A 13,305-nucleotide genomic window follows, 5' to 3' on the forward strand; every position below is an offset into this window, starting at 1 on the left:
GCGTTTTGACACCTTGTTGAACGAAAGTATAAAAAACTAACCCATGATTGGATAAAACAAAGTTGACATGTGTTGCTATTGTAGTGCGATGACGTGGTTGCGCCCTGGTTTGATTTGAATTGTATGAATTATGTTTGATTGATTGGCTGGTTGAATGAAGTGAAAAGGCGTTTGCAGATCGACGTTTAGAGTCACGCTTTGCTCATTTGGGTCGAAAACTTTGAGCAGCATACACGCAATTGCCGAGTCGCTCTACGTATATCGATATGGTGGATTAAGTACAAATGAAAGCTGTATCCGGTGCACTACAACTACCAAAGCCAAAGATGGAAAAGAAAAGTCCCCCTGTCACGCCAGTGCTAACGGCCACAATCGGAAGACCAAGCTACACAGCCACGTCAGAGAAAGGCGCAACAGAAACTGCAAGTACAAAAAATACGTGTAGATCCACAATGACTGTGGTACTGCGTGTGTGTTTGCCTGTAGCTAGATTTAACTTTACCAAGGCGACTGAAACCTCTACATTCAGTGTTGATAGCTGACTTTGAAATCTTAAATTTCAGCTTCGAATGATCGTGATAACAATAACCTTAACACAGAAGTGATATTTGCAATCAATACCGTTATTTCACAGTGACCTGTAATTGATTTGAGAGGTACAGTCGTGCAAAATTAATTCAGTCTGGTGATTCTTTTAAAGTGTCTTACTCTGTACTTAATGGTGAAATAAATTTCTTCGGTTAATGTCTCGCATTTGTTTTTTTTACTCGTCGCCACGTGACTTTCTTTTGTTTAAAAAGTGTCCATTTTACAAGTTCCTTTGTTTAAAAGTGTCGGATTTACTAGTAAACCGGACAGTTTTTAACAAAAGAACTGTCCGATTTACTAGTAAATCGGACACTTTTAAACAAAAGAACTTGTAAATCGGACACTTTTTAAACAAAAGAAAGCCAGGTGGTAATAATAAAATATTCGGTTATGGAAATTAGAGAGCATGGTTAGAACAATGGGCACGAGGCGGAGAGGTGGTATAACAAACAAAAATGTAAGACAGGCAACTTACACTGACTGTACAGTTTCAATAATGTTGAATATGTATACCGTCGGTATTCCTGTGACAGCACTGTTTCCCGTTCAGATCTGAAATGCAGACGTGCCTTTATGGTAACTGCATTATAATTCTGACACATGGAGGAGTTGCTACCAAGCTTCATTGAGTAAGCAAATGTTTGCTGGGCAAAACAGTTCTGGGGGCTAGTACACCTTTATAAAATGACGCCAATATAACTGCAGGCACATAGCGACAACAGATACCAGCGATATCGGCTCGTCGCTCCAAAGTAAATGACAAGAAGTTAATTATTAGCTGAAATCAAATCCCCACTGAAGACACTAGAAATCCCGAAACTGAAAAGTTTTAGCAGAGCCATTTTAATTTATCTCTTGACATCCGTACCAAGGCGAATCCATTGCCAGCAAATCTGTCTCCCCATCTCGAAATTGACCGAGATAAGGATTAGTGCCATGTTTAGGTGGGCGTTTTGGGGCATGGCTCTTCATAATGAGTCTGTTGGTAACGGTTGCGCTCGTTCGCATTACCTGCGTAATCTGTTTGCTCTCAAATCACGCTCGGACTAAATTATAGGCACGTAGAGTTCGTTTCAGTTTCGTTTCAGTTATGCCATGGCAAAACTCGAAGGAAAAAAGGAAAGAAAGAAAATATATGAAGTTCATCAAACAGGAGCTTGATAGGTAGATTTACTGAAGTTTTGGGGCCATCTAAGCGTTCTTTATGATAATGATTCGGTTACCGACCTCTGGCGCCGTACATAGTGGAAGTAATCATCAAAAAAGTAATGAACATAGTATAAATTAAAAATAACCGAAATCGGTAATTTCGTATTAAAGTTGACGAAACTGTACTTTTCGGAACATGGACGGAGGAAAACGGTCAGGAAAATAATTGAGGCTGATTTTCACGGAGGGTTCTACCTTGCCGTTGCTTTAGTTGTCACTCTAGCGCCAGTATGAATTTTCAATCGGTTAGCGGCCTTCTTTTATGGGGTGAGAACACCGCCAAAATTATCTTGAAATCTTTATTTAAACTTATCTCATCATTATTATTCCATTTATTTTGGTGATTTGGTGATAATTATGTAAATATTTTGTCATTATTATGCAATTATTTGATCATTATTTGGATATTATTTTGACATAATAACGAACCTATTTGGTAATTCGGTTGTTGTGACATTATTTGGCATTGATGTCTTGATTTGGAACTTATTTCACAATTATTATGCCATTATTTGGTGATTTGGTCATTTTTATGTCATTATTTTGTCTTTATTTTTCGATTATTTGGTCATGATTATGACATTATCTTGATATTATCTTGACATTATTATGAATTTATTATGTTAATTTGGTTCTTTTGCCATTATTCGGCATTGATGTCTTGATTTGGAACTTATTTCATCATTATTTTGCCATTATTCGGTGATTTGGTCATTTTTACGTCATTATTTGGTCTTTATTATGCGATTATTTGGTGATTATTACGACATTACCTTGACATTATTATGAATTTATTATGTTAATTCGGTTCTTTTGCCATTATTCGGCATTGATGTCTTGATTTGGAACTTATTTCATCATTATTATTGCCATTATTAGGTGATTTGGTCATTTTTATGTCATTATTTGGTCTTTATTACGCGATTATTTGGTCATGATTACGACATTATCTTGATATTATCTTGACATTATTATGAATTTATTACGTTAATTCGGTTGTTTTGCTATTATTTAGTATTTATGTCTTGATTTGGAACTTATCTCATCATTATTATTTCATTATTTGGTGATTGGGTCATTTTTGTGTCATTACTAGCCATTATTATGCGATTATTTGGTCATGATTACGACATTATTATGACATTAGCTTGGCTTTCAATTATTTGACCTACTTTATTATCTGAACTCATTATTTGACCTGCATTTGAACCCTACCCAGAAATCATTGCACATCACAATGGCGGCTGTAATTTGGTCGGTCTCCTCGGTTAGAGAAAGAAAAACGGGCTTTGCGTAAGTTTTAAAGCGCAGCTCAGCATATCGCGTATCTAGAATAGTTGGGCGTGCTCGAAAACAGAGGTCGACCACGATTTCGGATTAAAAATCGATTGTTTTCGGCGGCGGAACTGGGCTGTGGGGGGGGTAGCCGACGGTGGCATGTCTCCATAGCTATAGGCAAGGCAGTTACAGTCCCTCCATCCCCAGAGGGACTGTGGTTACACCTAGCTCTCTGCGTAGCAGGGCGGTGTGTTACCGGCGTTATACGGCCTCCCACCACATTGGGCAGGCCGTATAACGCCGGTAACACACAGCCCTGCCATGCAGAGCGAGGTTACACCCAACCTGCCACGCACAGCCAGCGTGCGAAATTCACGCTAACCCCGTGGCCTAAGACCAGCTGTTTTCATGCCGGACCAGTAACACTTGACAGATGTCCTGCTGTTCCTAAAGACGAGGGACAGTAATGTTAAACTTTTCCTGTATGTACAGATGTTTACCAAAATGTTATGCTAAGCTAAATACCCGACAAAATTATTCAAAGATACGAAATTTATTCTTTCAAGAGATAGGCTAAAAGTTAACAGACTGATCGGCACGACGTCAAAGCCAAAGACCTTAGGCCCACCTCACGTTTTATCGCCAAAGTAATGAGTGGCGCTATGCAATATCCTCTCCATTTGTAAAGCATTTCATTTGTTAGGTTCAAGATCTCCTTGTGGTCATAATAGCGTAATTGTTTTATAGCGCATCGACCGTGTTGCATGTGTCGCGGTAAACTGAATTTCGAGGACACTGCAACATTGGACTTTTGGACAACACAGTATCGAAATTAGAATTGTTTGGTCAGATCGTGGACCCCCGAGAAAAACTACGTTTTATGGTCAGATATGTGAGATGGTGAAATCTCCGATGTTGGATATTTACCCACTGTTTTAGACAAGTATCGTATAATTTAAGTCAGATTCGGACTACGGAAGTCGGGCTTGGCTAGACCACTGGACCAGTTTTTACACGTGGTGATCTCCCAGATAAACATCAATTATTTGCCCACGATTTGACAAGTATAGTATCGTAAAGTATCGGAGTTAGAGCCATATTGAGGAAATCGGGTTTGCCGGCGGGTTTGCAAGATCTGTGAGGTGGCAAATCTCTGACATATATATCGGACATTTGTCACGGAATCGCCGATAAACATCGGAGATTTTACATAGATCAGACGTGCCTTAGACACAAGGCAAGTCATTCTAGTGACCATATGGTCCCAATCGCCGATAAATATCGAGTAAATATATGTGATTTCACAGATCCGCCGTGTTGAGACGCAAGGCAAGTCATTCTAGAATTGCCCAGTGTCGATTACTATAATTTAGAGTCCCAAAATCGCCGATATGTATCAGCTTGAAGTAAACTATCGGCAATTTCTCAAACCCGGCGTGCTGCGACAGACGGCAAGTCATTTTTGTGTCGTCTAGTACCGATATTAGACCCGATATATAGATTGTGTATGACGGAAATATGTTGGACGTCAAACTTCAATACCAGAAAGTAAATGTCCGACATTTAACATTGTGGAAAGTAGTTCTGACTTTGATGGCTATTTGCCTTAGTCACAGTTAAGGTTAAGCCACAGTCCCTTTATGTGGTTAAGATTACATTTTAAACATATTCGTGCCATTATTGAAGCCTTCTCATCCAGTGAGTCCAGATGAGAATTATGAAAAAAAAGAGAAAGCAATAGGCCCGGCCTACTTTTCTTTTATCTTATTTTAAGGCCAGTTAGAGTTGCATCTGTATGCTACAGTCTGAAAAGCCGGTGATAAGTATCAAGGAAATATTCGTTCAATGAAGATGTCTTATCATACGTATGCCACATTACATTTTTGTTTGTCAGGAACTATTCTCGAACATATGTTTATTTTTATCGTGAACTCATAGGGGCACGGTCGCTAACCTAACGACTTTTTATTGCGTTGTTTGTCATGAAACTTTATGACTTTTCCCCCGTAAAGAAGTATGTGATTCGTTGTGAGGACTCCAACCTTTAAAACTGTATTGTCTCCCCATGCACGACTTTGATTCTTTCTTTTGTTTTCCCTTTCGATTGTGCGATGTTGTTTTTCTTCCGCAGAGCGCGATATTAATAGCGAAAACAATTGTTTTTATCAAGTCCACACGGCCGAACATGCAGTCGCTGTTTCCTCATACGTATTTTTTGCTGTGTTGATTAGGCAAATAAAACATACTGCATACACCGAAGCATCGCCATACACACAGCTGTTGTGCCGTGTCTTGTACAGTATCATGACATTGGCAATTATTAAAACAAATAAACATTTACTGCAAGGAGCATTTTTGAAAATAACATGTCGGGAAGGACGGTATGCGAGGACTTGAAACACACTCAATTTTTATACCACGGGCATATAGGAAGAAATTAAATATTACCTGTAACCGTAACTTCAAAGATGCATCAGTTATGGAAAATTCTTGGAAATGTACGAATATATTTTACCTTTTGGAAGTTTTTGAAATACTCACGGGAATTAAAATTTCCTCCCTGCTTATTGTTGACATTTTTGCAACCGACTCTGTCCATATAAATTGTTTGTCAAATATTGTACGATTCCTGTTTGTTAAATTTATTTAATTTTACATATAACATCGTCTAGAAAAATGATTTCAAAACCTTACATCTCAATATCTCGGCTATAGCATGTATAGAGACGCGTTGTACTCAAGTACAAATGAAAGATCACCGGCCCGAATCAAATCATATTGAAAAACCGCAATAATTTCTACATTTGGTGAAGCCAGTTGTGAGAAACGGATTTCTTTTAAAACGTTCAGAACTATACCAAGAAAATTAAAAGTAAGTTCTGATAATCGGGTACAGTGGAAATCGGAAAGTTTCGCCCTGTTTAGGCCTACATCATGCCATTCTAATCAGTGGCACCTATAAATAATTTCGGATTTAGGCCTATTGTAATTTAGCATATATCACATTGATAAATCATGGTTTATATATTTCAATTACAAAGGTTCGACGTTTTCTTCAAAAAAGGAATCGTTCGGAATCACATTGAAGTTTTCTAAACACAATGTTTAGGACACAATTTTAAAAAGACGGCTCTATTAAAATTGAGTAAGCTTAAAAATGCTGCCTCGATGCGTATAGCCTAGCTGTGGGTCCATAGCTGTGGTGTTTTCAGACGGGATTCCTGCCTTTTACGGGCTGGTTTTGACTTTTACTATTTTAACCCCGCCACCACAAAATCGTAAAAGTCAAAACCAGCCTTTAAAAGGCAGGAATCCGGTCAGAAAACACCACAGCTATGGATCGACCCACAGCTACGTATAGCCATGGGTTTCATAGACTCAGGCAGATAGGCGTGGAGGTCGAGGCCCCCACCATTGCTGTGCCCTACGTCCTAATACCCAATTTCATGATGTAAACCGTGTCTGGCCGATTTATATGATAGAGTTCGGGTATTAATAACACCTTTTAGCTCTACGCACAGGCACCACCGTGGTTGATAGCGTTTTTAGTGCCCTTTTCTACAACACTAAAAGCGCTATCAACTACGATGGTGCTAGTGGCTCTACGAGAGTCTACGTGGCAGCCCGCTGGCTTCCAGTATGGAGCGCCCAGTTCCGCCGCCGAAAACAATCGATTTTTAATCCGAAATCGTGGTCGACCTCTGTTTTCGAGCACGCCCAACTATTCTAGATACGCGATATGCTGAGCTGCGCTTTAAAACTTACGCAAAGCCCGTTTTTCTTTCTCTAACCGAGGAGACCGACCAAATTACAGCCGCCATTGTGATGTGCAATGATTTCTGGGTAGGGTTCAAATGCAGGTCAAATAATGAGTTCAGATAATAAAGTAGATGTTTATTCTTCCTAACGTTTCGGACGTACACGGACGACCTTCATCAGAGGCTGTACAGACACAGTGGAAAAAAGGGGAACGAAAATTACATTTTGTTCTATTCGGACAATGAATACGATAACAAATACGTAGATATTTAGCGTATATTACGCACTGTAGAAATGTTACGGTAGCATGCAAAGTCTATGGTAGAAATGTGACTGCGGTAAAAAGTAACAAACAAAAAATGAAATAGTTGAAAACGGCAATGAAGTCGGGTAGGGAAATTGAACAATGCAGAGTATTGAAAGGTGGATATTGTAAATTCCTATGAGGAACCAGAAATGAACTTACAAGTTTGTGGAACACGTCTGTTCGGTTTGAGCTGTGACAGTGAACAAAGAAAAAGGAAAAGTGGGCTCCCTATGTTTCAGATGAATGATGGGGCCCCTTAGCAGGGGTCAAAGTTCTCTATCAATCTTTTTTGTTAATTCCTAGTGGATGAATGGTGCCCAGATTATAGATATATTTTATTTCCATTTGTTTCTGATTTTGTTTGTGTTATTGATGGGGTATTTTGCAGATTCCAAACATAGAGAAATTGTTGACATTATGATCCTCTATATTAAAGTGTTCGCTTACGAGCGTGTCTTTTTTTGTTTGATGTTATATACGTGTTCGTATGTCCGTGTTTTCAGTTTCCTGCCAGTTTCTCCGATGTAAACAAGTTTATCACATTGTGAACAGTTGATGCCGTATATGATATTGCTGGTGTTGCAGGATATATTGCCGATGATGGGGTGAAGTGAACCAGTTTTATTGTCTTTGACTCTGTCTGTGTTGAGGATGAATTTACACTGGTTGCAGTGGCCACATCTATTGCATGATCCTGGGCTGAGTTTTGCGTCTTTCTGGCTGTTGTTGACTCTGGCTCTGACGAGAATTTTGGAGAGATTGCTAGGTTGTCTGTAAGAAACTATAGGTGGTTTGCAGAAAATGTCTCTTGTGTCTGGAGTTGCCTGAAGTATGTCCCAGTATTTGTTGATTATTGCAGGTATGTTTGGTAGTTTGGGGTTGAAAGTGATTACAAGTGGTATTCTGTCCTCGGTGATTGGTTCGCATGTATTACGTCTGGGTTGTAGCAATTGTGATCTTGATTTGAGTCTAGCGCCCTCTATAGCATTCTTTATGACGTCATGGTTGTACCCGCTTGCTGTATCGTACGTGTCACTGCATATGCGTCGGTATCTGAGGGACTGGCTTTATGGTATTGATTTGAAGATGTGTTTTGGATGGCAGGACGTTTACCATAGATATGAATGTTTGTCGGTGGGGTTGGTGTAAATTGTGGTCGCTATTTTGCCGTTCTCGTTGATCATTGTTGTGTCCAGAAATGGCAGTTTCTCTGTACTGTAATTTATTGTAAATTTGATGGTGGGATGAATGGTGTTGCTATATTCGTGAAAGAGAAGTAGTTTGTCGAGACCGTGGTTCCAGAGAAATCGGACATCATCGATGAAGCGTTTCCACTTTTCTGGTTTGTGTTCTGCCTGTTTCAGTATGTTGTCTTCGATTTGCCCCATTGCGATGTTGGCGTATGATGGTGCCGTCATTGTCCCCATTGCTGTACCCATTGTTTGTAGAAAGAACTTCCCGTTGAATTCGAAGTAGTTCCTGTTGAGAATAAATGTAAGCATCTCGCTTATCAGTTCTGGCGGTGGGTTTGTGATGTTTCTGTCTATCATATGTTTCTTGACTGCCTGTATACCAAATTCGTTAGGGATGTTACTGTGCAGGGATACTACATCCATGGATACCATGATTGTGTTAGGTGATATTTCGTTGTTCTGCAGATCTTCTAGGTGTTGGTTTGTATCTTTTATGTAGGATGGTAGAGATTTCACGATGGGTTGTAAGTGATAGTCGACATATCTGATTCACTTCACCCCATCATCGGCAATACAACCTGCAACACCAGCAATATCATATACGGCATCAACTGTTCACAATGTGATAAACTTGTTTACATCGGAGAAACTGGCAGGAAACTGAAAACACGGACATACGAACACGTATATAACATCAAAACAAAAAAAGACACGCTCGTAAGCGAACACTTTAATATAGAGGATCATAATGTCAACAATTTCACTATGTTTGGAATCTGCAAAATATCATCAACACAAACAAAAATCAGAAAACAAATGGAAATAAATATATCTATAATCTGGGCACCATTCATCCACTAGGAATTAACAAAAAAGATTGATAGAGAACTTTGACCCCTGCTAAGGGCCTCATCATTCATCTGAAACATAGGGAGCCCACTTTTCCTTTTTCTTTGTTCACTGTCACAGCTCAAACCGAACAGACGTGTTCCACAAACTTGTAAGTTCATTCTGGTTCCTTATAGGAATTTACAATATCCACCTTTCAATACTCTGCATTGTTCAATTTCCCTACCCGACTTCATTGCCGTTTTCAACTATTTCATTTTTGTTTGTTACTTTTTACCGCAGTCACATTTCTACCATAGACTTTGCATGCTACCGTAACATTTCTACAGTGCGTAATATACGCTGAATATCTACGTATTTGTTATCGTATTCATTGTCCGAATAGAACAAAATGTAATTTTCGTTCCCCTTTTTTCCACTGTGTCTGTACAGCCTCTGATGAAGGTCGTCCGTGTACGTCCGAAACGTTAGGAAGAATAAACATCTATTGTATAGTAGCAGATGGGTCTTGTCAACTATTTTTCACACCTCATGCATCCATTATCTACAAGTACCCGCTGCAAACTTCACATATGGACTGTGGTTGGACTGACCCACTTGATATTCACCACTATAAATAGAATTAGGTCAAATAATTGAAAGCCAAGCTAATGTCATAATAATGTCGTAATCATGACCAAATAATCGCATAATAATGGCTAGTAATGACACAAAAATGACCCAATCACCAAATAATGAAATAATAATGATGAGATAAGTTCCAAATCAAGACATAAATACTAAATAATAGCAAAACAACCGAATTAACGTAATAAATTCATAATAATGTCAAGATAATATCAAGATAATGTCGTAATCATGACCAAATAATCGCGTAATAAAGACCAAATAATGACATAAAAATGACCAAATCACCTAATAATGGCAAAATAATGATGAAATAAGTTCCAAATCAAGACATCAATGCCGAATAATGGCAAAAGAACCGAATTAACATAATAAATTCATAATAATGTCAAGGTAATATCAAGATAATGTCGTAATCATGACCAAATAATCGCATAAGAAAGACCAAATAATGACATAAAAATGACCAAATCACCAAATAATGGAATAATAATGATGAAATAAGTTCCAAATCAAGACATCAATGCCGAATAATGGCAAAAGAACCGAATTAACATAATAAATTCATAATAATGTCAAGATAATATCAAGATAATGTCGTAATCATGACCAAATAATCGCGTAATAAAGACCAAATAATGACATAAAAATGACCAAATCACCTAATAATGGAATAATAATGATGAAATAAGTTCCAAATCAAGACATCAATGCCGAATAATGGCAAAAGAACCGAATTAACATAATAAATTCATAATAATGTCAAGGTAATGTCGTAATAATCACCAAATAATCGCATAATAAAGACCAAATAATGACGTAAAAATGACCAAATCACCAAATAATGGAATAATAATGATGAGATAAGTTTAAATAAAGATTTCAAGATAATTTTGGCGGTGTTCTCACCCCATATTTTATACCCCGCGCAATGGTTGAAATAAGTCACCGAAGTTTTGGTTTATTTCACAAGTAAATGTGCGGCATTCATAAATGTGCCTTTCCGGCGAAGATATTCCCCTGCCTAATTATATCGTGTGTAATGGCATGTTGCGTGACCCCAAGTTTATATTAATTGAACGTCACATAGTGTTTTAATAAAATGTTTTACACTACACTGGTATTTCCATACAAGTGCTGAAACTTATTTGTCAAACATCGTTTTAGTTGTCATGATAATTGTTGATGCCATTACTTGCTTCAAATTGAATTTATTCACTTAATTGGAATACATTACCCATTTAGAGTTGAGCATGCATCTATAACAAAATACACACAGATTAAATGTGCAGCAATTCTCAAGTTGTTGCAATGTGAGTCAAGTAATAACACTATCGTCGATATAAGTTATGCATTTTTGGGATCTTTTTATTTTGCTATTAACGTTCTACAAGATTCCATGCTGTTACAGATAACTGTCTATGCTGGTCACATTTAATTTTGTAATCTTTGGGTTATGAGCTCCACAAACTTGGTCAGTTGACAGACTGACAGACGGCTGGACAGGCAGACAGTCGGACGCACAAAGAAAGGCTAACAAAATCTGACATTGGCCGGACGAGCAAACGATTTAAAGGTATCAATAATTACCATGCGGGACGTAATATTTTAACGACAGATTGAATATTCAGGCTACATTATAATTTTAACTATACATTACAATAATTCATTCGCTATACAAAGACGGTAATCAATTTTAAACTGCTTCATGTTTTAATCTAAACATCAATTAGTGCGTCCATGTCAAGTGAATAATTTATTGGTCGATCGAGGCAAGGGTTGATAGATCATTCTGTCGGTCCGATGAAGTTCTGCTCAAAGTTGGCCGACATTTCTTTAGTAAAAATGCTTATCATGCTGCCATGACGACAATAGAATGTGTTATTTTAAATCTGCAGATCGTTTAGTCAACTTAAAGATTGGCAGCGTGATAAAACATGAAAGAATGTTAAAAACACTGTAATTCAAGCTCCTGCACTCTTTCACAGTGACAGAAATGCATCGCAAGTCGCCGTACAATGTCACAAGTAGAAGACAACGAACTTATAGTAAGAGCCGAATCACTGTTTGATGTCACTACGCATGCAATGAATGTTCATGAGAGATAGATATAAAATAGTCCAAGACAATAGTTCTGAATCTCTCTCGATGATGCGTCCCAATTTTATTTTGCAAAACATGCAGTGTAGCACATCTTTTGTGTCAGCCCATGACAGCCTGTCTGCAGCTGAAGCATGCTGTAGCAATTCAGGGTACAGCTACACATACTCCGCTCCATCAGCCGTAGGGACTCCTTTCCAAAAGTGCCAACTGTACCTTTTACAGCAAAATATTAATATGTTAGGTGAGCCCTTGTCACTGAAATTTTCTATGTGCTATGCCAAATGTATTATGTGCCAAGTATTTTGTATGTTGCCTCTACTGCGGGCGCGAGCACAGCTGTATACTATTTGGTTATTGTTGAAGAGTTGTGTTGTTGGTCAGCCCTGTACTTTGCCCCTCTCTCTCTCTCTCTCTCTCTCTCTCTCTCTCTCTCTCTCTCTCTCTCTCTCTCTCTCTCTCTAATCTCTGCCTCTGCTTCTTGTGTTTGAAAGGGTTTGGACGAGCGCTTAGGCTCGATAGATACTGATAGTTGATTTGAGCGAGGGGGCTACGGAGATATGTACGTAGAGGTACGAATAAGATTGTGTATGGTGTGCGACACCTGGCACGTAGAGGTGCAAAACATGCATACTCAAAGGTATGAATAAGATTGTGTATGGTGTGCGACACCTGGCATGAAGAGATGCGAAACATGCATACTGTGAGGTTAAAATAAGATTGTGTATGGTGTGCGACACCTGTCATGAAGAGGTGCAAAGGAATGAATGAATGAAGTAATGTGACTCGCCGCATCGAGGTGGCTTTACTTTGTTCATGTAAAACGTGACAATGTACGAGTAGGGCAGAGTACAGTGTTTTGCATATATCTGCTGGCATTTGGGGCCAATTTATAAAGAGATGTTTTCCTTCTCTTTGCAGTTGCTTGTAGGAGATGCACAACTACATTTGGAAAGCAAGGTCGAAATACAGCTGCACTGCGGGAACGTAGACTCCGCAAACATGGAAGGGGTGCGCGGCGCTCCAAAGGTTATGGACCTTACACAGGTTCGCATCGAGATCTGAAATCCTCAATATTTTGGGTGACAGAGCCACTGCAGCAAATCATCAAAAGTTTCAACGCTCATGGACAGTCACGTCTTTCCAAATTTGAGAGAAACGAGTACAGAATAGATGCCGAAGTTTATAATACTTTTGCTGGATTTCAAAGAGCGCGAAGAAATGAAAGTTCAAGTTGGAAGTTTTTGAATAATATTCGAGGTTACTCGCGATCACCATATCGATCACAAGCGGCACACATACAAGCAATAAAATACCAAATGCTATGGCTATGGAGAGGAGGGCCACATTGAAAGGAAATGCCCAATGATGATAGGGTTTGAGACATACGATCTA

General features: G+C 38.7%; 1 protein-coding gene across 1 annotated transcript; it reads right to left on the minus strand.

Moving 5' to 3' along the window:
• Positions 1 to 8,250: 8,250 nt before the first annotated feature.
• On the minus strand, positions 8,251 to 8,766 carry LOC139125719 (uncharacterized). The gene has a single exon (XM_070691819.1). It carries the CDS (start codon positions 8,764 to 8,766, stop codon positions 8,251 to 8,253), a length of 516 nt encoding a protein of 171 aa, XP_070547920.1.
• Between the last annotated feature and the right edge of the window lie 4,539 nt (positions 8,767 to 13,305).

Source organism: Ptychodera flava (assembly GCF_041260155.1).
Source record: "Ptychodera flava strain L36383 chromosome 3 unlocalized genomic scaffold, AS_Pfla_20210202 Scaffold_26__1_contigs__length_13983176_pilon, whole genome shotgun sequence".
NCBI classification, from domain to species: Eukaryota; Metazoa; Hemichordata; class Enteropneusta; family Ptychoderidae; genus Ptychodera; species Ptychodera flava.

Excerpts from the sequence above, each read along its gene's own strand:
- LOC139125719 (XM_070691819.1), bottom strand. The coding sequence starts at position 8,766 with ATGGTATCCATGGATGTAGTATCCCTGCACAGTAACATCCCTAACGAA.